This window comes from Columba livia, chromosome Z (genome assembly GCF_036013475.1).
Source record: "Columba livia isolate bColLiv1 breed racing homer chromosome Z, bColLiv1.pat.W.v2, whole genome shotgun sequence".
NCBI classification, from domain to species: Eukaryota; Metazoa; Chordata; class Aves; order Columbiformes; family Columbidae; genus Columba; species Columba livia.
The window spans coordinates 1819513-1844622 of NC_088642.1; the positions used below are offsets into that span (position 1 = coordinate 1819513).

Genomic DNA, 25110 nt, shown 5'->3' on the forward strand with positions numbered 1-25110 from the left:
GGACAGGATCCCATTGGCCTTCTTGGCCACCTGGGCACACTGGTGGCTCCTGTTGAGCTTCCTGTCCATGAGTCCCCCCAGGTCCCTTTCTGCCTGACTGCTCTCCAGCCACTCTGTGCCCAGCCTGGAGCGCTGCAGGGGTTGTTGTGGCCAAAGGGCAGCACCCGCCACTTGGCCTTGTTGAACTTCATCCCCACCTCACATCCCTCCCAAAAAACTCACCGAGAACAGCTCTGAGATGACCGAAAACATTTTAATAGTTATTAAAGATAAAACCCATCGTTCGATTGCCATCAATTTGCACAAAAGCGCTGCGTAACTGTCCCTTTCCTCACTCTCCCCTTGATTCTAACCCTTTATTCCTGCTTTCCTGCCCAACTTGCCGCATGTTTGGTGACCCGTGGTGCCACGGGGACAGCAAATCACTCTCCCATGATCAGCACGTGGGGGTGACACAAAAGCGCTTTTCACAGCGGACGATCTTATTTCTCAGAATCGCTTGGATCTTTTGTGATACCTCATGAAAATAACAGGAAGGCGAGTTTACAGCCAACTTTTTAGCAGAAAATATTGAAATAATCTTTTACGGAGCTCCCAAAATTAGCAAAAAGTATGAAAAACTACACACTTTCAGTTCCTCTTTAATATTAGCAGAGTTACACAGTTCTTGCCCCTGTGAACAAATGTGTTGCCCAGCAACAAATACTCTCTCATTTTTACGGTGGGGAAATTGTTGCTGCGTGAAGTTGAATTAGGAAGTTGCCACCGCAGCCATTTCAGCTCCATCGCCCCCGATATCCTGGGAGGGGAATTCTGGTGACATCCAGGTGGTGAGCGAGGACATCCCGGTGGGACAAAGTGATGACACCCACGTTGGATCTTATCATCTGCATTCTCTTCTTTTGTGGTTTCGCTTTGAAGGTTGAGAGAAGGAAATGAAGAGATTAATTCCTCTACTTGCCCGTGGGTGTGGAGAGCAGCTGATTTTCTCTCCCGTTTCTGTCTGCGCCGCGGGCGGGAAAGGTCTCTGATCTATGTACTTCTACACCTAAGCCACAACGACCAAGCAGGAGTCATGTTGATCCCACCAAACGTCACCCCGGCCCATCAGCCGCCTCCTTTATTCCCTTTGAAGATTCCCTGTTTTCTTTTCAGCTCCTAATATTTGAACGTTGACCGGCTCCATCTCCAAAGTACCTAAAAGACATCAAAATGATTTCCCTAAATATTTTGAAGATTACCTGGAAGGGTTAGAAGGGAGCGTGACCAGAGGAAACCTCGGGGAATTCAGAACTGCTGATGTCTCAAAGCTTTAAGGAAAGTTTTGTGTTATTCTGAGACGTGGGGATGCCTGTGGTTCCCTTAAAAGCAGTTAATTTTCCTTCTGGAAGAAGAAGTTGAAAGTTCCTTTGTACAAAGAAAAGGGGGAATTGTTCATCGGTTGATAACAATCAACTTACGCTTCTGCAAAGAGCAGAAAGGCCCAACTGTCCTGGGTGGACTTTCCCACATCTCTGGTTTCCCAAATTGCTTTAAATCATCACGAGGTGCCGTTCTTCCCTCTTCTCGCCCCCGGAACTTCCTTCGCGCCGCCGTTCGTGTTCGTGCAGCTGGGCCAAGGCGGATGGAACCCAAGGAGCCACGTCGCGCCGTCCTTAGGGTTTAACCACATGAGCCGCATCTTTGTGCCGAGGAGAGAAAGGAGAGGCGGCTCCGGCTCTTTTTGTGACTGGCCGGGCTTGTCTAAAGCAGCTTAAAACCACAGCGCACATCTAAAACTCTGACTTGTGTGCAGTTGTGGACACCTGAGTGTAAAACAAGTGTTTTTATACTGGCAAGATCCTTAGAGAGAGGTTTCAGGAACAAGAATGCAAGACACACCATAGATATCCCACATATATCCCCCCAGTGAGGAAACCCTGAAGAAAAGTGCCGCAACCAGAGTTCCCTTTTAAGAAGATCTGTCTCTTCATCTAATATTAACATCTCAAGACATCCATGATACTTTTAGACTAAAATTAGCTTTTCCAGGAGCTAACTGCTCATCAGCCAAGTCCTGACTATCTGCCAGAACGCAAAGCTCTTATCACCTTCCGAGCTTCAGCGACATCTTTTTCCTGTGACTTCTTTGCGGGCAATGAACTTGACACCACCACGGATCCATAGATAACGTTTTATTTCCTATTTATCTACAGGGTGAGCAGCTCTGGGCCATGTCTGCCGGCAGGACACGGACCACAGGAGGTTCTTACCAGGGCTTGTCCTGAGCTGTGGGGTTCACACAGCGACCACCAACATGAAGCTCAGATCTTCCTTTTATGTGCTTATTAACTCAAAACGTTGTCACTCTTGTAGCCATCTGTGCCAGGCTCTGCTCCCACTAGATGCCACCAGCACCTCACAGCGAGGTGACGTTACATTAAGGGATGTCAGGGGTGATGTGTCACACTTGGAGGGCCAGGTGGCCAAAAAGGCCACCAGCATCCTGGCTGGTACCAGCACTGGTGTGGCCAGCAGGCCCAGGGCAGCGACTGTCCCTGTGCTGGGACCTGGGGAGGACAAACCATGAATTCTGGGGGCAGTTTTGGGAGCGCAAAATGGCAGCACCAGAATCACCTCAGGGATCAAAATGGCGGCACCAGAATCACCTCAGGGGTCAAAATGGCAGCACCAGGGGCACCAGAATCACCTCAGGGTTTAAAATGGTGGCCAGAGGGGTGGTGGGATCACCTCCCAAGAAAGGCCTTGAGGTGCTGGAGCGAGTGGAGAGAAGGGAACGGAGCTGGGGAAGGGGCTGGAGCACAAGTGTGATGGGAGCGGCTGAGGGACCTGGGGGGTTCAGCTGGAGAACAGGAGCTGAGGGGACACAGGATGGAGTCACCATCCCTGGAGGGGCTGGAAATACACAGAGATGAGGTTCTCAGGGACATGGGGCAGTGCCGGGGGTGGGTTAATGGTCGGACTCGATTATCTTGAGGTTCTCCATGGTTCTGTGACTCCACAACCCACGGCCCCTCGGCCGCCATGTCACCCGCACATCGTCCCTCAGCCCGCCCGCAGCAGCGCACCCGGCGTCATGACGCCACTTCCGGCGCGGCGCTTTGTCACGGCAACGGGCGGCGTGTCCCGCCTTCCCCGGCCATGGACGCGCGGCGCCGGCAGCGGCCGCGGTGCCGGGAGGTGCCCGGGCCCTTCCCGCACTCCACGGCGCTGGTGAGCGGCCCATCCGGTCTTGGGGGGGTTCCAGCCCGGTGCTGGTTGGGGCTGGGCCCTGTGAGGGGGGGCCGGGAGCGGCGCGGGGTTCCCTGGGGAGGGGGACAAGGGGATGGAGCAGACTCTGTTCAGTGGTGCCCAGCGACAGGGTGAGGGGCAATGCGCACAGACTGAAGCACAGGAGGGTCCATCTGAGTATAAGGGGGAACCTCTTTCCTTTGAGGTGCCAGAGCCTGAACCAGTCTGCAAAGAGAGGTTGTGGAGGTGGCATAAACAGATATAAGTGAGATATAAGTCATAGCCATTTCTGTGCGTCCCTGTGTCCCCTCAGCTCCTGTTCTCCAGCTGAACCCCCCAGGTCCCTCAGCCGCTCCCATCACACTTGTGCTCCAGCCCCTTCCCCAGCTCCGTTCCCTTCTCTGCACTCGCTCCAGCACCTCAAGGCCTTTCTTGTGAGGTGATCCCGCCACCCCTCTGGCCGCCATTTTGGGCCCTGAGGGGCTTCTGGCGCCGCCATTTTGGGCCCTGAGGGGCTTCTGGCGCCGCCATTTTGGGCCCTGAGGGGCTTCTGGCGCCGCCATTTGGCCCAAAACTGACCCAGGATTTGAGGTGCGGCCTCACCTTATTTGATCATGAATTCATCCAAACCAAACCACAGATCATATTTTCACCACTGACAATGCTTTTTCTTACAGAGAGCCAGGTCTCCTAAAGAGCAAACCAGTGAAAACGTTGCCTCCGCCCAAAGACGGGAAGAAAAAGAACTTGAATATGCCAACCTCTTAAAGCTCTACGCCCAGTATCGCCACGTTAACGAGTGGCAGAAACACAATGAACAGAAATGGCTGCACAGCGCCCTGCAGAGAAAGGTGGACGCGGCCATGCTGGAATATCTACCTGGAGCCGAGGAGAGGAGAGAGAGGTACCAGCGCGTAGCTAAAAACAACATCTACCCTAATATTTTCAGTTTAACTTTGCTCTTAGAGAAATGATAACGGGAAAAACACTCAGTAGAGCTCAGCTCCGTGTTACACCACGTGTTGGGGCATAATATTAATTATTCATTGTAATTGAAAGCGTAATGGTGTTTACTTGTTGGTGAAGCAGCGATGTAGAACAAACAGTAGTTAACTGGGCTGTTACTTACTGAGCCAATCGCTAGGGATGCGTATTTAAACACCGTAACTTGTACGGTTTGGGTTTGCAAGATAAAGAGCTTAATCTGTGCCAGGGCATGATTTTTTGTGTCCTCAGGGGGGATTTTGCAGTCATCCCCAAGTTAAAATTTGGATGATGTTGGAAGGAGCCAAGTGCCCATTTTCACAGAATCACAGAATCCCAGGGGTTGAAGGGCCCTGGCAAGCTCATCCAGTGCAATCCCCCCATGGAGCAGGAACACCCAGATGAGGTTACACAGGAAGGTGTCCAGGCGGGTTGGAATGTCTGCACAGAAGGAGACTCCACAACCCCCTGGGCAGCCTGGGCCAGGCTCTGCCACCCTCACCCCCAACAAGTTGCTTCTCAAATTTAAATGGAACCTTTTGTCTTCCAGTTTAAACCTATTGTCCCTTGACCTATCATTGGTTGTCACCAGAAGAGCCTGGCTCCATCCTCCTGACACTCCCCCTTTAGATATCTGGAAACATGAATGAGTCCCCCCTCAGTGTCCTTGTCCAGCTCCAGAGCCCCAGCTCCCTCAGCCTTTCCTCACACGGGAGATGCTCCACTCCCTCCAGCATCTTGGTGGCTGCGCTGGACTCTCTCCAGCAGTTCCCTGTCCTGCTGGAACTGAGGGGCCACAGCTGGACACAAGATTCCAGGTGTGGTCTCCCCAGGGCAGAGCAGAGGGGCAGGAGAACCTCTCGGACCTACTGACCACCCCCTTCTAACCCACCCCAGGTACCATTGGCTTCCTGGCCACAAGGGCCCAGTGCTGGCTCATGGTCACCCTGCTGTCCCCAGCACCCCCAGGTCCCTTTCCCCTACGCTGCTCTCTAATAGCTCATTCCCCAACTTACACTGGAACCTGGGGTTGTTTCTACCCCGATGTAAGACTCTGCACTTTCCCTTGTTACCTTCATTTTGTGCCTGTAACCAATAAACTAGACCTTTATCATTCTCCAGAATGATCATTTTAACTTTTATTTGAATATTTTCAATACAGACTTCGTGAGCTTCTGGAAGCAGAGGAAACCAAATACTTTGCCGAGATGGACGCCCTTGAAGAAACGGTACAGGAGAAACACGACAAAATGAGGGAACAAGCCAAAATACTGAGAGAGAAGAGAGAAAAAGAAAGACAACAACTGGTGGCTGAGAAACGGGAGCAGCAATTCAGGTATCACTACAAATATATCTTAGTGTTTGCCCGAAATAAATACCAAGAGGCAATTGGGCAAGAAGGTGATAATTTTGTTGTCTTTAAGTAGCTCCAGATCTATTTTCCCCCTGTTATGTTCATCCTTAAACAACTTGGTCCATGCAGAGACTTTGCTGATCAGGAGACAAATATTTATTGAAGATCCATGAGCAAATATCTGTGTATGTTCATTATTGGTACCTTTAAAGAAAATCATCTTAAAAAACATATTGCATCGTCTTCTATTTTGCGATAACATCACAAGGATCCGTATGGAAAGTGTTATCGCAGCGACTTTGTACCATAAAATGAATAAGTAACCAGAGAGGAGAGAAATAAATGAGGTTTTTGTCTTTGGGAAGTGGCAAATACAGACATAATTTTAATGTTAAGAAGCTTAGGACATCAAGAGAGGAAGAAAACCAACCATCTGGGGGAGCAGATGCTTCTAAGTTGCTGTAAAAGCTGCTTTAAAGGAATTATTTTGATGAAATCAAGCAATTACAGGAGTATTTTCTATTATTCTACCCGTGCTGAAATTTTACTTAAGTTCTCTTCTCCTCTGAGAAAGCAATTAAATTCAGATTAGTTTATAAGCGTGAAAAAGAATAAATAACTGTTTATTCCTTCACTGCTGAAAGAACTTTGAACCCATTGTGTTAAGGTAAGACAGTTATTTCACAGAATCCCAGAATGTCAGGGGTTGAAGGGCCCTGGCAAGCTCATGCAGTGCAATCCCCCCATGGAGCAGGAACACCCAGATGAGGTTACACAGGAAGGTGTCCAGGCGGGTTGGAATGTCTGCACAGAAGGAGACTCCACAACCCCCTGGGCAGCCTGGGCCAGGCTCTGCCACCCTCACCAGGAACAAGTTTCTTCTCAGATTTAAATGGAACCTCCTGTGTTCCAGTTTGAACCCATTGCCCCTTGTCCTGTCACTGGTTGTCACCCAGAAGAGCCTGGCTCCATCCTCCTGACACTCCCCCTTTAGATATCTGTAAACATGAATGAGTCCCCCCTCAGTGTCCTCTTGTCCAGCTCCAGAGCCCCAGCTCCCTCAGCCTTTCCTCACACGGGAGATGCTCCACTCCCTCCAGCATCTTGGTGGCTGCGCTGGACTCTCTCCAGCAGTTCCCTGTCCTGCTGGAACTGAGGGGCCACAGCTGGACACAAGATTCCAGGTGTGGTCTCCCCAGGGCAGAGCAGAGGGGCAGGAGAACCTCTTGGACCTACTGACCACCCCCTTCTAACCCACCCCAGGTACCATTGGCTTCCTGGCCACAAGGGCCCAGTGCTGGCTCATGGTCACCCTGCTGTCCCCAGCACCCCCAGCTCCCTTTCCCCTACGCTGCTCTCTAATAGCTCATTCCCCAACTTACACTGAACCTGGGGTTGTTCTGCCCACATTCAAGACTCTATACTTGCCCTTGTTCTATTGCATTAATTTTTTTCCTGTGCGTCTGTCACACCTGTACATCTTCACCCTTGTTGATGAACGTTTATATCCCGCTGATAAAACAATTAAAATACTTATATATTGTCCAAATTAAATATTGTTTGACAGCGTATTCTAGTGGTTCCTGTTGAACAGTGTAACCTAAATTTCCGCTCTCTGAGTATTTTCTCCATAAGAATGAGCTTTCGAGGGACCAGGAGACTTAGTTAAGTCTGTATTTGAATGAAGAGCAACCGGTGTGTTTGAACAAGCATATTGTGTGTGGTTTATATGTAAAAGAAAGGCCTATATATGCAAACCCCGCACAACGCATGTTCCAACAACATCCATTCCTCTTCTCCCCTTTTCCCTCTTCCTTCCCCCCCTTTGCCCTCTTCCTCCCCCCCCTTTTCCCTCTTCCTCCCCCCCCTTTTCCCTCTTCCTCCCCCCCCTTTTCCCTCTTCCTCCCCCCCCTTTTCCCTCTTCCTCCCCCCCCTTTTCCCTCTTCCTCCCCCCCCTTTTCCCTCTTCCTCCCCCCCCTTTTCCCTCTTCCTCCCCCCCCTTTGCCCTCTTCCTCCCCCCCCTTTGCCCTCTTCCTCCCCCCCCTTTGCCCTCTTCCTCCCCCCCCTTTGCCCTCTTCCTCCCCCCCCTTTGCCCTCTTCCTCCCCCCCCTTTTCCCTCTTCCTCCCCCCCCTTTTCCCTCTTCCTCCCCCCCCTTTTCCCTCTTCCTCCCCCCCCTTTTCCCTCTTCCTCCCCCCCCTTTTCCTACAAATGAAGATACAGGAGCTGCTCCCCAACAGACCAAGGTGCAAATCTCCTTCCAATCTCTCTTTGACTTCCTACATCTCCCAAAGAGCCAGCGCCACACCAGCTGTAGAATCTGCCATCCCGATCATCAGTGCCATGTGTCTGTATGACCCAAGATCCTCCATCCTCCTCACCCCTCCAGACTCACACGTTATTTTGAGCCCGTTATTTCAATTTCAACCTTTACCGTTGCCTTTCCAGCCAACAATGCGAGGAGCTCCGCGTGCAGCTGGCCAAGAAGCACCAGCGAGAAGTGTGCGCGGACCGGCTGGCCCAGCTGGCTCTGAAGGAAGAGCTGCAAAAGCACCGGCGGGAGGAGGAGCAGATGTTCGCGGAGCTCTGGAGGCAGGACAGGCTGGCCAAGGAGCAGCGAGACGCCGCCGAGGTGCAGAAATCGGCGCAGCGGCACCGCGAAACGCTCAACGTGCTCGGCGCCCAGGTCGCGGCGCTCGGCGCTCGCAAAGAGGAGGAGAAGCGGCTGAAGGAAGAGGACGCTCAGTTGCTGGTAATTTCTATATAATTCGCCGTTCGGAGGTGTCTAGAAGGCCCTCCTGGTGACAGGCTTACTAAACATTTAGATTAATCCATACCTTCTTTGTGTCTTCACTGATTCCATTAGGATCTGAGACTGTCCTGTTATGCTAAGCCTCTTTTCCAGAGCTGCGGCAAACGCGCTCCTGTTTACTGAGGGAAATACGGCTTTTGAAACTCGGCATGTCAAGGATTTGGGCATTTAAAGCCTCTCAGAGCCTTTGTGGGAAATCAACATCTTTTTAAGCTTTTAGGATCATAGAATTATTAATCATCTTGGTTGGAAGAAACTACTGAGAGCATTGAGTCCAACCGTTAACCCACCCCTGGCACTACCCTGAGAACCTCATCTCTGTGTATTTCCAGCCCCTCCAGGGATGGTGACTCCAGCACTGCCCTGGGCAGCCTGTTCTAATGCCCCACAGCCCTTTAGATGAATAAATGTGTCCTAATATCCAATTTAAACTTCCCCAGTGCGACTCGAGGCTGTTTCTTTGTGTCCCTGTGTTCCCTCAGCTCCTGTTCTCCAGCTGAACCCCCCAGGTCCCTCAGCGGCTCCCATCACACTTGTGCTCCAGCCCCTTCCCCAGCTCCGTTCCCTTCTCTCCACTCACTCCAGCACCTCAAGGCCTTTCTTGGGAGGTGATCCCACCACCCCTCTGGCTGCCATTTTGAGCCCTGAGGTGATTCTGGTGCCGCCATCTTGAGCCCTGAGGTGATTTTGGTGCCATTTTGACCCCTGAGGTGATTCTGGTGCTGCCGCTTTGAGCCCTGAGCGGATTCTGGTGCCATTTTGAGCCCTGAGGTGATTCTGGTGCCACCGTTTTGAGCCCTGAGGTGATTCTGGTGCCACCATTTTGAGCCCTGAGGTGATTCTGGTGCTGCCGCTTTGAGCCCTGAGTGGATTCTGGTGCCATTTTGAGCCCTGAGGTGATTCTGGTGCCGCCGTTTTGAGCCCTGAGGTGATTCTGGTGCCACCGTTTTGAGCCCTGAGGTGATTCTGGTGCCACCGTTTTGAGCCCTGAGGTGATTCTGGTGCCGCCATTTTGAGCCCTGAGGTGATTCTGGTGCCGCCGTTTTGAGCCCTGAGCGGATTCTGGTGCCGCCGTTTTGAGCCCTGAGCGGATTCTGGTGCCGCCGTTTTGAGCCCTGAGGTGATTCTGGTGCCGCCATTTTGAGCCTTGAGGTGATTCTGGTGCCGCCGTTTTGAGCCCTGAGGTGATTCTGGTGCCGCCGTTTTGAGCCCTGAGCGGATTCTGGTGCCATTTTGAGCCCTGAGGTGATTCTGGTGCCGCCATTTTGAGCCTTGAGGTGATTCTGGTGCCGCCGTTTTGAGCCCTGAGGTGATTCTGGTGCCGCCGTTTTGAGCCCTGAGCGGATTCTGGTGCCATTTTGAGCCCTGAGGTGATTCTGGTGCCGCCATTTTGAGCTCCCAAAACCCCCCCCAGGATTCACGGTTTGGCCTCCCCAGTCCCCAGCACAGGGACGGTCGCTGCCCTGGGCCTGCTGGCCACACCGGTGCTGGTACCAGCCAGGATGCTGGTGGCCTTTTGGGCCTTTTTGGCCACCTGGGCACATTTGCCATACAGCTTTGCAGTTTCCTGATTTCTAGTTTCCTCGTGTCCCAGCTGGGACGCACAACACCAGCTCTCAGACCACGATACGCATTTATGTACAAAATCCCAACTGCTTATGCCTCAGCTGTTGGAATTTCAGAATATACACCCATATATGCTATTTTTTAACTAATTCAGTGCCTAAACACTCTCACCCATTAGTCCTGGCTACTCTTGGGTGTCATTACAGGAGGCGTTTGGTTGCTTTGGCCCAACCATTGTGGTCAATACGCTGTTGTTTTTTCCTCTCCCTTTCCACTATAGGCTTGTTGTAGTTGTGCTGGTTTTACTGGTGCTTGCTAGTGGTTTATTTAATTTTGACTAAATAATCTTAAAATATATATACCTGTTAGCTCTTTTCATTGTTTCTTTGTTAAGAACTCAACTTTTCCCGTTCTTTCCAATATAAATTGGAAATGGAAATTCAGTAACTTCCCATCAGAATATAAGGATGCAATTACTTACCTCATATAATTATGTCCGCTAGAGATGCAGAATATCCACAATATACGAAGCTCTGTTATCATTTAGTGAAAATCTTAAGCTATTTATCTTTGCTCTTCAGTGTTCTGATTAAACTAATTTTAGCCATCGCTTGGTTGGAAGTTATGCAAGGAGTCTTACATCAGGGTAGGAAGAACCCCAGGTTCCAGTGTAAGTTGGGGAACAAGCTGTTGGAGAGCAGTGAAAAGGGAGCTGGGGGTGCTGGGGACAGCAGGGTGACCATGAGCCAGCACTGGGCCCTTGTGGCCAGGAAGCCAATGGTACCTGGGGTGGGTTAGAAGGGGGTGGTCAGTAGGTCAGAGAGGTTCTCCTGCCCCTCTGCTCTGCCCTGGGGAGACCACACCTGGAATCTTGTGTCCAGTTGTGGCCCCTCAGTTCCAGCAGGACAGGGAACTGCTGGAGAGAGTCCAGCGCAGCCACCAAGATGCTGGAGGGAGTGGAGCATCTCCCGTGTGAGGAAAGGCTGAGGGAGCTGGGGCTCTGGAGCTGGACAAGAGGACACTGAGGGGGGACTCATTCATGTTTACAGATATCTAAAGGGTGAGTGTCAGGAGGATGGAGCCAGGCTCTTCTGGGTGACAACCAGTGACAGGACAAGGGGTAATGGGTGCAAACTGGAACACAAGAGGTTCCACTTAAATTTGAGAAGCAACTTGTTCCTGGTGAGGGTGGCAGAGCCTGGCCCAGGCTGCCCAGGGGGTTGTGGAGTCTCCTTCTGTGCAGACATTCCAACCCGCCTGGACACCTTCCTGTGTAACCTCATCTGGGTGTTCCTGCTCCATGGGGGGATTGCACTGCATGAGCTTGCCAGGGCCCTTCAACCCCTGACATTCTGGGATTCTGTGATGTTACAAGCTGATTATTTTTCCCGTTGTAGGAACAACAGCAGAAGCTGCTTAAGCAAGAGAATGAACAACGTCAGATGGAGAAGCGACAGAAACAGAAAGAACTCAGGGACGTGTTGCTCAGCGCAGCCGAGGACAAGAAACAGCATCTTAATGAGGAAAAACAAAACGAACTTGCCCTCGAGATGAAGATCTTAGAAAAAGCTCTTCAGGAACCCCAGGAAGACCTTGAGGAGAAAACGAAAAGAAAAGTAAGAGCTGAGGGAAGTCAATATTTAACTTATTCCAACTCATTAATACTAAGAAAAGGTTTAAAATCTTTACTAGCTGGATATATATGCAAAACCACATGTTAAATATCTTGGAGATGCCACGAGAGGCGGATGTGTGTGTCACAAACAAGTCAATTGCCCATTGAAAATGGGTCTTGACGTATCTTTGAGAGAGCAGGGAGCTGAATTCTTTACTCTGCTCCAGGTATTTAGAAGCTCACATACATTAGGAAAGATGTATAAACTCACTGTTAGACCTTAGAGGAGGTGACATTTATTATTGTGTCTTAATGTATTTCTCAATCCCGAGGTTTCTAATGCAGGTGAGGGTGAAGTAGCTTGATCAGCTCTGCAAATATCTGTGTTCGCAGCACGAGCTGTTCAAGGAGCAACAGAACTACCTGGCGCACCGGGCTCAGCAGCAGGAGGAGGAGAAACGGCGCCAAAAGGAAGACGAGCAGCTCCTGGATGAGGAGATGGCCAAGATTTGGGCCAAGAAGGCCGAACAAGTGCGGTTAGAAAGGGAAGCGAGAGAGCAGCTGCTGAAAAACGTCCTGGATACACGACAACTGCAGGTTGAGGAGAAGCGTAAGTGATAGTGGCTGAGTCGCCTTCTGAAAGTTGACTCTGACGGGCGTTTATAGGATTGTTTTGGTGGGAAAGTGATGCTTCAGATCATTTGAGTCCCACTGGAAAACACACAGAATACACAGCAAGGGGTTCTTGATGCTTTAGCGGTTTGATTTATGATTTAAGCCAAGACCATCTTCACCACCTGCCCCATTTTGGGAAGATGTTTGACAGTGCTTGGAGGGCCTGTTCTCCTGCCCCATCGCCCACAGCGATAATAATACAGAATCCCAGAGTGTCAGGGGTTGAAGGGCCCTGGCAAGCTCATGCAGTGCAATCCCCCCATGGAGCAGGAACACCCAGATGAGGTTACACAGGAAGGTGTCCAGGCGGGTTGGAATGTCTGCACAGAAGGAGACTCCACAACCCCCTGGGCAGCCTGGGCCAGGCTCTGCCACCCTCACCAGGAACGAGTTGCTTCTCAGACTTAAGTGGAACCTTCTGTGTTCCAGTTTGCACCCATTGCCCATTGTCCTGTCACTGGTTGTCACCCAGAAGAGCCTGGCTCCATCCTCCTGACACTCACCCTTTAGATATCTGGAAACATGAATGAGTCCCCCCTCAGTGTCCTCTTGTCCAGCTCCAGAGCCCCAGCTCCCTCAGCCTTTCCTCACACGGGAGATGCTCCACTCCCTCCAGCATCTTGGTGGCTGCGCTGGACTCTCTCCAGCAGTTCCCTGTCCTGCTGGAACTGAGGGGCCACAGCTGGACACAAGATTCCAGGTGTGGTCTCCCCAGGGCAGAGCAGAGGGGCAGGAGAACCTCTCTGACCTACTGACCACCCCCTTCTAACCCACCCCAGGTACCATTGGCTTCCTGGCCACAAGGGCCCAGTGCTGGCTCATGGTCACCCTGCTGTCCCCAGCACCCCCAGGTCCCTTTCCCCTACGCTGCTCTCTAATAGGTCATTCCCCAACTTACACTGGAACCTGGGGTTGTTCTGCCCAGATTCAAGACTCTACACTTGCCCTTGTTCTATTTCATTCCATTTTCCCGCCCAACTCTCCAGCCTGTCCAGTTCTCTGATGGCAGCACAGCCTCTGGCGTGTCACCACTCCTCCCAGCTTGGTGTCACCAGCAAACTTGCTGACAGTCACTCTATTCCCTCGGCCAAATCACTGATGAATATCTTGAACAATCCCGGCCCCAGCACTGCCCCTGAGGCACTGCACTAGATCCAGGCCTCAACTGGACTCTGCCCATTGACCACGACTCTCTGGCTTCTTCCCTTCAGCCAGGTCACACTCCACCTCACTCCCCGCTCATCCAGACCGCACTCCCTCAGTTCAGCGCTGAGGATGCTGTGGGACACTGTGCCAAATGCCTCACTCAAGGCATATTCTCAGCACATACCTAGTGCTATTCAATTTTCCGTTTTATTATGTATAACGCATGATTTTTTTGAAGGCGTTAAGATGCTTACTTAGACTAACAAGTCCTGGCCTGTGCCCGGAATGAACCGAACGGGTACAAAAGGAAGAGACGGGGGCCAAAACCAGAAAAGCCACACAAATATACTCACTATTTTCGCATTTTAGCAGCGATTTTCCTAAGAAGGGAATTCCTTACACTAATATCCTGTTAGAATCACCAAAGCAAAGCCCAGTGAAGCACAGATTACATGAGCAAACAATCTTTATTATTTACTCTATTAAGTTCTGAATGCAAAGTCTTTTTGTGTTCTGAGTGGATAAAAACCGAATAAGCTGAGGATAACTTGATATTGTTCATGTGTCTCTGTTCATTGATATTGTTCATGTGGCTCTGGAGAAGCAGCAAAACTTAGTCTTGCTCTTTAGGCTTGAACTCAGGGTCGCCGTCCCTCTAAGCTTAGCTTAACTTCTACAACTTGGTTTGTTTTTCAGTGCAAAGAAACACAAAGGAGCAGGAAGAACTCGCTCAAGAGAGGTTGTTATTATCCAAATCCATCGCAGAACTTAGACATGTAGAAGAAGAAAAATACGCGAGGTATTTTTCCTTCTGTTCTTTTCTCCAATCAATTAATTTCATTGCAGATCCATCTTTTACATTTGTGAGCGGGTTAATTCTTATTTTCCTTTGTTCAGAGCCGCTCAATTGGTGCGAGATCACACAAATCACACAAATAACGGCGTTTCATTACATCTCGTTTGGGGCTTTTTTGACCCATTGCATGACTTGTTTATTAAATACACCCCCTCGTACTCCGAGCTGTTATTAGGGAGGAGGGTTAATGAGAGGTTAGTTGGTTACTTATCTGCGAGAACTAGTGCTAATTGCTCAACTCCACCCACACGCAGCAATTAAATGGTCATTTAATCAGCCGCCAAAGTCCCCGATTGCTGCACGGAAACATGGAATTCTCACCTTAGGGTGAAAATCGTTACCCGCAGTAGCTAAAATGTTCCTCTGGGTGTCATGCAAAGGACATTATTTCACTTATTCCCTTTATTTTTGATGCTCCGCACTGGGGAGGTGACCAAGTTACTGGGAATGTTGCGTTCTCTAGTCTTAATCTCCCCGTTTGCAAGGCGACACGTTGGGTTTTGTCTTCAATAAGCTTCGCTTAGCAAAGACGGCGTTTAGTCGTGTCACTTGCGGTCCATCCCAGTTGCGTTTACACCCAAATCTTGACTCAACTGTTGGCATTGTGGCGTCTTTGTGAGTCCCGCTCCAGCAATGAGCCCAAACAGAAGGAGGTTCTTTAGTCTAAAGCTAACGGATTAAATCATCATAATTGTTGATTTAAGCCAGGCTTTATAAATAACCCATTCATATGTTATTTCCAGAAAAGTCAAGGAAAGAAAAGAATACCAAGAGCAACTCAGGGCTCAAATCGCCCAGCGACAACAGGCCCGTGATGCTGAGGAAGAAGAGAAGCGGCGGGAACACGAGTCGAGTTTAGCGGCAGAGCGAGCTTACCAAGAGAGGATCCAGGACATTCTAGCAAAGCCTTATGATAAAACAGCCAAAATCCACCCTTTGAGACGAAAACTCACGTCTGACTCTCAAGAAGTTCGCTTATGATACTCTCCTATAGATTTTTATGATACTTTCCTATATGTTTTTATTCTGCTTTTCCACCTCGATGGGGTGGGCGACTTGGCTGTGGCAGAGCTGGCAACTCCAGTCCCAATCGCATCACCCCAAATTTACCCCCAAATTTAAAACCCCGGCGCTTGCCGATACGCTGAAATATTTAATAGGCCGGTGCTTGTTAAATATCACCATCGCAAGTTTTGATTCCCAAAGGAACAGAAACCTTTGCCTTCTAAATGAGAGAATTTCCAGCACTTAGGACACACTTGAGGGATTTTCTCTGTGTGTTGAGCGCTTTAGTTTCTCTTTAATTAAAGTCTTATATTAATGGAAAATCAGAACAGGGATGGCTGCGCTTTCCTCTGGGCTGTCCTCACCGATATCTTTACCCCTTATACATTTTATTTCTACAGTTCAATTAAAAGGAGACAAACAAGTTTGTTTGCCCGACAAAACTATTTCCCCCGGCGCCACCTGCGATTTATTTGGCTTCACCAAGGACGTTAGAGTGGGAAAATAAAGAGATATCTGCACTATTTGTTGTCCTCCCACCGGATCCGTGGTGCTGCGGGGGGGCTAAAGGAGCAGGTGACAAATGCAGGGGACAGTTTCACCCCCGAGGGACAAGGAGCAGGTGCCACCAGCGCTAACTGGGTGCCCAGCAAACAACGCAGCCCGAACCACGGGTGGCAGAGCAAACAAAGCATAAGCACATTTTCTGCCTGCTTAGTTAATATGCAAAATGCCTCCAATGCTAATGAGCAGCTACTGTGATTCATCAGGAATATTTTGCGTTCACATCGTCCTTCTCGAGCTCAGAAAGCGCCTCGTAAGCAGAAATAGAAGCACCCGGGGATGGAGGGAAGCGCTGTGGCCACGGATTGATAAACTGGGATGGTTTTTGGCTGTTTCTGCCCCAAAACCAATTGTTGCCGTGGCTGTGGGATGCGGTGACACGCCAGGAGCACAGTGCTGGTGGTGGGAATCCACCTCCAGCCTGGAGAAGATGGAGAAAAACCCATCCCTGGCGCTTTCCTCCAATGGATTTCCAGTGGGCTCGTGTGGGTGACACCCCGTTAAAGCTGTTCCTGCACCCCAACAAATGGGGCATCCCCTCATGGCAGCGCCTCAAACCGCTCAGAGGAATGTGCTTGAGGTTTTGTTACTCTTTTTCTGTTGGAAAAGAAGAAAAGGGTTAAAAAAGCCCAAACGCAATGAGAAATGGGGTGTGTTTGAGTGAAGGGGTGATGCTTTGCCCCGCTGCCCGGTACCCTGCCTGGGGATCAGGGCAGGACGCAGCTGGGACCGGGGAGGTGAAGAGAAATACGTATAAAAAAGGGGGTTTATTAAAATATATATGTAAACCGACACAAGGGGTGAGGCAAAGCGCTGCTCCTTTAACCCCCCGCGCCCGGGGAAAGCGGAGCACAGCCGAACTGAGCCGGACTCAGCCGAACTGAGCCGGACTCAGCCGAACCGAGCCGGACTCAGCCGAACCGAGCCGGACTCAGCCGAACCGAGCCGAGTCGAATCGAGCCGAGCGGAGCCGAAGTCAGCCGAACCGAACCGGACCGGACCCAGGCGAGCGGAACCGAGCCCAGCCGAACCTAACCGAACCCAGCCGAGCGGAGCCGAACGCAGCCGAGCCGTGCCCGGCCGCACCGCCCCATACCTGCGCGGGGCGCGGCGGGGGCGGTTCTTCCTCCTCCTCCTCCTCCTGCGCGCTTCGCTGCGCCGCTCCCCTCCCTTCCCCGCGCCCCGGCCGGCGCGGCGGGTCTAAAGGTCGGTGTGTCTGTCCGGCGGTCGGTCCGGCGGCGCCGCTCGCTGCCTGCCGGCCCCATGCCCCGCGCTTAGCGCCGCCCGCCCCGGCCATGTCCGCCGCGCAGCTCTACACCAAGGTGAGCGGGAAGCGTTTTGGCGGGGGCTGGGTGAGTGGGGTGGGGGCTGGGTGTGTGTGTAGTTTTCCACTCGTGAAGCGGCAGGTTTCCCCGTGTCCCCCCGCGATGGTGCCCCGGGGACCCCGCGCGTACCGGGACGGGTCCCCCACAGCCCGGCCCCTCACGGGGTTTCCCCCCGGGTGGCCGGGGCGGCCGGTTCCGTGTAGCGAGGGGTGAACTTCGCCCGTGGGTCGCGGTTGTGTCGGCGTTAAACTGGGTCCGTCACCTCAGCGCGCTCTAAAACACCCTCAGCTTCCCCAAATCCTCACAGAATAATGATTTTTACCTCACGTTCCCTCCGCCGGAGTGGAGAAAACACTCTATGAGGAACCAAAATACTCTCAAGGTGCCCAATTTCTAGTTTCTTTTTCCTTCTGCGCCTCCCAAATCCGACTCCTCAACGCACCTGCTTCCTCATGGCAGCGGGGGAGGGAACATGGCTGGTGGCCTGGCGCTTTTATTTTGATTTGATTTTGTTTTATTATATTACTGTGGGATCCTCAGGGTGCCAGCATGTTTTTGCTCCTTGGCCAAAGCGGGTTGGGGGTGATTTGGGGGGTTTTGCCCCGTTTAAAGCAAGACTTTGGTACCTAGAGAGGTTGATTTTCTGATTGACTTGGCACGGTGAAAGAACTCGGACACGCAGAGCGCGTCTCGCTGCATCTTCAGACCATCAATAACATCAGGCAGGGGCTGATAGAGAAAAGTGCTCGGCTTCGGAACGGCTTTTACTGGAAGACTCTAAAGCGTCGTGGTTTTAACAATAAGAATTTTACTGTTTGAAATTCTTCCTGTGGCGACATTACCAGCTTGACAGCAGCCCTCTCAAGGCTTTTTGTTTCCCGGACTGAACTTTGCTGCGGATTTCTGCCTCTGTAACTCGTGTTTTTTTTTACGGGCGGCTTTTATGTAATATTGGGGGTTGCCGCTTGGTTTGTTGGTTTTTTGGCTGTCGCTGTCAAACGGGCGCAGGACGAACCGTGAACGTGGCAGCTCCTTTTGAACCTGTGGGAATTTAAGAAGTGGGGCTGCCCTCTTGATTTCTCACTTCGCAAGCAAAAGTCTCAGGTTTGGAAAACCTTTTATTTAGTTTTCTCTTGGAAAATCGCGAGTCAAGCTGTGGTTAAACTGCTCCGACGTGCAGCATCTCATGGGACGAGCGGTGGATGCGATGGGGACCTGGTTGTGTTATCCATATCTATGGGCTGGTTAATTGATTCTTAACTTGATGCTCAGGTAATTAACCCGTGTGGGTGTTTTTATGCTGACTTGATTCGGTTTATACTGCTCGATGGGTATAAGATGCCCATTGGAGGAGGAGATAAACTGTTGGGGACAAGTTTGGAGCGGCCGAGTGGGACTTGTCAGGTCCTCCCACCTCTCCATCCAGCTGGGCTGTGATGAGGAGCTACTACAGGTTGTGTAGGGAGCTACTACAGGTTGTGTAGAGAGCCCATAACTTGATATTCACAGAAGGTCTCCTGGGATCTTGTAAGATGTGGAGTGTTTTCTTGGTGCTTAAGCTTATGCTTGTTAAGCCTTGCTGCTGGTTTGGCTGTGTTAGACTTGGTGCTAGTCTGAGGAGCACTTAAACTGGAGAAGAACATGTCCTGGGAACACCAGCAGCTGGAGACCCTCTCCATGGGATGTCTTATCCATTCCCCTTTAAGAGCAGTGATGACTGGTGTTTAATAACCCCCATCCAATGAGATAATTAACAGCTGTGCCTAATGAGCAGCATGTGAGTAGTTCCAAAACTGCATCAACCTTCAAGCACGTAGGATTCCACTTGAGCAAATAGTTACGGGGAGACTATTATAATGTTCTTTGTGCAGCACCTGGTGACTTCGACGTCTTTCTGGGGCTGGTCCTGCTGCCGCGTCCCCGGGGTGTCCGCTGGCGTGTGGCACTGGTGGGACGTGCCCATCCAAACTGGTTGCAACTGGGCAGGGGGGTTTCTCCACCCCTATTTAGCGAAGGCAGCTCTTTGTGTGCGACGTTCGTTCCTCTCCATCCAGAGCCCTCCAAAGAAACCTGTTGCTGACACAGCCAGACTTGAGCCGAGGTGACCGCGGCGTGATCCCCGTAAGCCCAGCAGCCCTGTAAGGAGATAACGGGGACAATCTGGGCAGGACAGGGGGACGACGTCGCTCCTGGGAGATGCCACCTCCGCTAACGGTTTGATTTGCAGCATCAAACTGGAGATGAGACGCGTTGGCGCGGCTGGATTTTGTTATTGTACGGCGAAACTCTTCATCTTATGAAAACAACTCTAATTGCTTTTGCTGCTGGATGTTCTGCTCACTTAAAGGTACTTCTTAATATATGTTAATTGTTCATTTAAGCGTAGCCACTGAACCTAATGCAAAATAGTTCTGCCAGGGTGGTGAATAAGCTGGGCTTTGCAGCTCTTCAGAAGGTTTGCAAACTCTGTAGAAGAAACCAGGGTATTTATTTCTTTTTTAATATGTTTTTCCCTCTCCGTCTGCCAAGTATTTTTTAATAGACGATAGAACTTAATGCATTAAAATCCTCTTCTAATGGCTAGTGTTGGGTATAGAAAACTCGCCGGTTTTCACTTCAAGTTGTATTAAATAAAGTAGCTGGAATGAATGACCCTGGGGAGCAACTTTTCAGAAGCGAATAAATATGCCCAGTGTGATCACACACTGATTGAGCCCATGAATTGGCATAAAACCTTCTGGCTTAAAACCTTTCTGAAAATGGTTTATGCTTTAGGGCTCAGGGAGGATTCAACCTTAGTGGCTTGTGTGCTGGTTTGGGCTTGAGAGAGATTTTCTGTGTATTGTGTATTAATAGAAACATTTTGGGGGAATAAATGGTGGGGGGGGATTTAGTTTTGTGCTCTTCTGGCACCGTACAGATGGATCTCCCGCTTCAAGGTTTAATTAACTTGATTCCTGCTTTGTACCCTTGTGCTGCTTGGGATCAATCAACTTGCCTTCTATACGTTATTGTAAAGAATTTGCACCCTGATAGTATTTTAAGGATGTGAATTTGGGGGAGATCCCAATGCACACAAGCCCAACTTGCAGTGATTTGCTGGGTTAACTCCCATGCTGCAGGATGGAAACCTTTGTAGTTCTGGCCAAAAAGAGGAGAATACCCTTAATGTGATGGTTTTCTGGGCAGGAAAGCACAGGAGTAACGTAATTTTAGCGTAAAACTGGACTTTGGACCTTCTGAATCAGTCGTGGGTGTAATAAATAGCAGGTAGTGTAGGTGAAACCCTGACTTGGGTTTTTTGTATTATTATCTGCTCTTTGACCCGTTCTGCAAACATTTCGTGGCGGTTCAAGGAATATCAGCACCAACTATAATTCAGGTCAGGAAAATGCTTTTGTTGCAGCTTTGGCAGGCACCTGAAATATTTGCAAAAAGAAAAAAAGGGCATTTTAGCGAGGAATTTGCTATTTAGCAAAACAGAAAGAACAGTTTCACGTGAGCGTTTTGTGGCGTGAGGTGGTTGTATAAAGCAGTTTGCCCTCAAATGCCTCTGGCTCAATGCAAGACATGTTTTGTGGGGTCGGGTTGGGCTTTGGTTTAACCTGGGCCTTCAGAAATGAGCCGAGACTTGGCCAGAGATGGTGACAAGCGATCAGGGCCCGGTGGGTGATGGGTTTTGCTTGACTGCTCTTTAACATGATGCTAAACTCATTAGTTTTACTAACGAGGCTGTTAAAGATTTGGTAGTTCTGCTCGTTGCCCTTTCCTGTGGTATCCAAAGGGTTTGGAGAGAAACGTCCCTTCAGGGAAGAGCTTTCAACCTGGAAATGTGACACTTTCTCCAGCTTTTGTCCTTGCTTTGTCCATACCCGGTCTCCTTCATCTCTTTGAAACTTGTGAGTCATGGGAATGGAGAACTATAAGCAACATATGTCTATAAATCCTTCCTCTAAGTAAGATAAGCCCTTAATGGCTGGGTATGGCCCCAAACCCATGTCTTGGTGCGGCTCCTCCAGCAATGTGTGTTCCTGACCCACTGTGCCACTGTCCTTCATCGCTTTTAAGCAAATCCCATTCGATTTTTAAAATCTATTTATTATCTTCTCGCCTTTAATGCGTGGCCATAACCTCCTCCTTTGGTCCACGCTCCGTGGGCGTTGGTGGTGGTACCAGTGGGGTGGTTTTGTGTTGTCTGGGTGTGCTCCAGGTGTTTGGTGCTAAGGTGACGTGGCTCCCCAACAAATGTGAGCTGTGTCCACCTGTCCATCCTGCCGTTTGGACGTTCTGTTGGTCCATCCTTTTGTTTGCCAGGTCCTTCCAGCTTAGCTTTACCTTGAGAACAAGTCGTCTTCACGCTTGACGTTGACCAACCCTTTTGGTTCATGTTCTCTTCCCCTCTCATGGGAAGTCCTAATGGGCTCCGTGAAGGGTCACGTTTCCCTCTGTGGCTCCACCGAGGTGTTAAGCCAGCTCTTAAACCCAGCTTATCCAAACCTTCACCCTTCCCATGAGTCACCGATGGTCCTGCCGAGCCGCGAGGTGCCTGTAGGACACGTGAACCACCATTCCCAGTGCTGTTGCGAGCAGGATGTGTTGCGGGTGAGTCACAGCCGCTACTTATCAAAATGACACGTTACATCTCGGGGCTGCATCCTGCCGAGTCGCTGCTCTTCAAATTAAAAATGACCCTTAATAGATTTAAAGGTGGCTTTTAGAAATCTTGGAGGACGGTGATGGGTATGTCCAGTTTTTTGTGAAAGCCCCACGGGCGGCTCGGCAGGCTGGACATGAGCGGGCAGTTGGTGCCGCTGACATGTGTCTTAGCAAATGAGTGTTGAAAATGGCTTTTTAGAACAAAAATAATAATAAATATATCGGATCCCTGTGTCTACTGTCAAGTTGGTCCTTGGTGCTGTGCCCCAAGTGAGCAGAAACTTGGCGTGAGCATCTCAAGCGAATGAAAAAATACTGGCCTGATGTAAGCGATAATTTTCAATCTAATTAAGCTGAGTAACTCCCTCATGGATTTATGCTTCTTAATTACTTTGAGTTCTGATATCGCTGGTTTTTGGACGGCGAGTGCGACGTCCGGCCGGGGCGGAGGTGCGGTACCCACTGAGCGCCTTGGGGATGGTGAGGGTCTCAACCAAGGATGCTTCATCTCCTGGTGGGGATGGAGACCTGGATACATGTTTTGGCCAAAAAAAGCCCTTTAACACCACCAGAAAGCTCTTTTGGAGGTGATGTCTGCACTGGGTGAGGGGCTCTTGCCTCTCCTGCCACGTGTGTTTTATGGCCCTGGGCGTTATAAAGACCTCAGCAACAGAGATAGGAAGGCGTTGGCTTGCTCTGTAGAGCCTAAATCCACCAGGGTTTAAATCTCTTGATCTGCTTGAAAAAGAAAAACCCAAACATCTTAAGCATGCAAATCTGAATTCTAGAAAATAGTGAATAAAGGGCGGGTGATTTTGGGTGTAACTGGTGGCCGTGGGTTTCCCCTCCCTCTCTAGGAGATGCTTTAAAGCCTTGTGTGCTCTCGCCGTGCCAAAATAAACTTGGAGCCGAGGCTGTCAGAATGAATCTTCATCTTTTGCTGCTTTTTTGGCTGGTTCGGTGAGCGACGGCCGCGCTCGCACCCGCTTATTTTAGGGACCGTCGCCGTGATGCCATATGATGCCGAAATACCCATTTGCTTGACCGTCAAGGTGGGTCAAAATCATTTTTAGGAGCAAAACTTGCTTGGATTTGACTTTGAGCGCCTGACGCTTCATTCTGGGGTGACGAGGTGGAATTTCTCACTGTCCAAACGGCGACCAGGATTCTCCTCCCCAATCGCTTCCGCACTAGTGTTTGCATCCCAAAGTCCGACATCAGACACAAAACCCACCCAAAATAGTATTTCTTATTTATTTTTAAGTGGTTTTTGGAGTGAAAAAGCTGCCGTCTCCTGGCGTTCTTTGCTCGGTACAAAGTTCCGACGCTCGGGAGTCACGTGAAGTAAATCAGCACAACGCAAACTGCTGGTACATGCTAAACTTTGCCCGGATCTCATGTAATCACCAAACTGTTAAATACTTGGGATCTCCATCTCTTTTTCCTGCAAAAAAAGAAGCTCAGATCCACTCTCCGACTGATTCTATAATTTTCTGATATTGAGCCTTTGGCATATAAATCATCTCAGAGCTTTCAGTGTTATATCTCCATTTTAAATACATTTCTAAATAGCAAAATGTTTGATGTCCTTTTTCTTTTCAGTTTCTGATGACTCTACTTAAATATCATCTCATTCCCCAAATTGGCCTTTCACTAATCTCCAACACGATGGTTTTTTGTGTTGTGGCTGATAGCGCTCACCATAGTTTTTAACCATCAGATCACGCAGCTCGTAAGTTGAAATTTCATCCTTTTATCAACTCTGAAGGTGTTTTCTTGTCTCTCCGCCTTCAATCCTAAAGACTGAATGTTTCTAAAAAGCCTTCCGAGAAAATAATGTCGTTCTTCCTCCGTAATATTTTGAGGACAATCTGTTGGCGACTGTTTTATCCGGCTCACAACCCTCTTTGATGTGGCTCATTCAGGGGAAAAATGGCATTACGCGCGACCTCAATCACTCACATGTCAGAGGGGATATCGCCTTGGACTAATCGGGGCAAATTTGGGAAGGTTTAGTAATGCCGGGAGACATGACCCACTTTCAAATCAACGCTTTTCAGACAATAGAGGTTGCGCTACGTGGTGAGGGAGGGAAAAACATTCCTAGGGTAGAAATAATAAGTATTTGTAATTTTTGTATTTTATATTACTGTTCTGACCTTCTCCCAGGTTCAGGATGGTTGTTTTCTTTCTTTTTCTGATTTCTATGTTTTCTTTGTATCACAAACCTTACATGCAGTTCACAGAATCACAGAATGGACTGGGTTGGAAAAGACCTCAGAGATCACCCAGTCCAACCCTTGGTCCAACTCCAGTCCATTGACTAGATCATGGCACTAAGTGCCATGGCCAAGCTCAGTTTAAAAACCTCCAGGACGGTGAGTCCAGCACCTCCCTGGGCAGCCATTCCAATGCCTGACCACTCTCTCTGCAGAGAATTGCTGTCTAATCTCCAGCCTAAATTTAAGCCCATGGCCCCTTGTCCTATTGCTGACTGCCTGGGAGAAGAGACCAAGCCCCACCTGGCTAGAACTGCCCTTCAGGTAGTTCTAGAGAGTGCTGAGCTCAGCTCTAAGCCTCCTCTTCTCCAGACTAAACAAGCCCAGCTCCCTCAGCCTCTCCCCATAGGGCTTGTGTTCCAGTCCCTTCCCCAGTCTTGTTGCTCTTCTCTGCACCCGCTCCAGCACTTCAATCTCTTTCCTGAGCTGAGGGGCCCAGAACTGAACACAACACTCCAGGTGTGGCCTCCCCAATGCAGAGCACAGGGGAAGGATCACTGCCCTTGTCCTGCTGACCACGCTGGTTTGGATCCAGGACAGGATCCCATTGGCCTTCTTGGCCACCTGGGCACACTGGTGGCTCCTGTTGAGCTTCCTGTCCATGAGTCCCCCCAGGTCCCTTTCTGCCTGACTGCTCTCCAGCCACTCTGTGCCCAGCCTGGAGCGCTGCAGGGGTTGTTGTGGCCAAAGGGCAGCACCCGCCACTTGGCCTTGTTGAACTTCATCCCATTGGAATGGGCCCATTTTTCCAGTCTCTCCAGACCCCTCTGCAGAGCCCTCCTGCCTTCCAGCAGCTCCACACTCCCTCCCAACTTGGTGTCAGCAGCAAATTTGCTGATGATGGCCTCAATCCCCCCATCTAAATTATCCCTGTTCCTCCATTTTTGGGCTTTATGGCCAAAACAGCAACAGAAATCACAGAACTGTAGCACTACCATGTTGCAAGACTCGAAGAAGCCAAACCTGATGCTTAAATATATCATACATAAACTTTTTCTTCAAAGCCAACAAAAGAGAGTGTTCCTCGAGTGGTGATTTTCAGCG

General features: G+C 50.1%; 2 protein-coding genes and 1 long non-coding RNA gene across 3 annotated transcripts in view; 2 read left to right on the top strand and 1 right to left on the bottom strand.

Annotated features, from left to right (window-relative positions):
- Positions 1-236: 236 nt before the first annotated feature.
- Positions 237-2262, bottom strand: LOC110355085 (uncharacterized). The gene is made up of 2 exons (XR_002407463.2): positions 1461-2262; positions 237-1197 (listed from the first exon to the last, which is right to left on the bottom strand). It is a non-coding gene; the product is annotated as an uncharacterized LOC110355085 (long non-coding RNA).
- Positions 2263-3009: 747 nt separating this feature from the next.
- Positions 3010-15766, top strand: LOC102092795 (cilia- and flagella-associated protein 53-like). The gene is made up of 8 exons (XM_065046818.1): positions 3010-3213; positions 3909-4135; positions 5378-5551; positions 8016-8319; positions 11343-11561; positions 11954-12170; positions 14078-14180; positions 14981-15766. Exons 1-8 carry the CDS (start codon positions 3025-3027, stop codon positions 15216-15218), a joined length of 1671 nt encoding a protein of 556 aa, XP_064902890.1. The 5' UTR covers positions 3010-3024; the 3' UTR covers positions 15219-15766.
- A 213-nt stretch (positions 15767-15979) lies between these two features.
- LOC135577389 (unconventional myosin-Vb-like) overlaps positions 15980-25110 on the top strand; it is an 85204-nt gene continuing 76073 nt past the window's right edge. The window contains exon 1 of the mRNA XM_065046817.1: positions 15980-17128. Within this exon, the coding sequence (XP_064902889.1) occupies positions 17102-17128 (27 nt within the window). The 5' untranslated portion in view covers positions 15980-17101. The remainder of the gene's footprint in view (positions 17129-25110) is intronic.

Coding starts and splice junctions, on each gene's coding strand:
- LOC102092795 (XM_065046818.1), top strand. CDS start 3,025: ATGTCACCCGCACATCGTCCCTCAGCCCGCCCGCAGCAGCGCACCCGG. Junction 4,136..5,377: donor GCCGAGGAGAGGAGAGAGAG/GTACCAGCGCGT, acceptor TTTTCAATACAG/ACTTCGTGAGCTTCTGGAAG. Junction 11,562..11,953: donor AGGAGAAAACGAAAAGAAAA/GTAAGAGCTGAG, acceptor CTGTGTTCGCAG/CACGAGCTGTTCAAGGAGCA.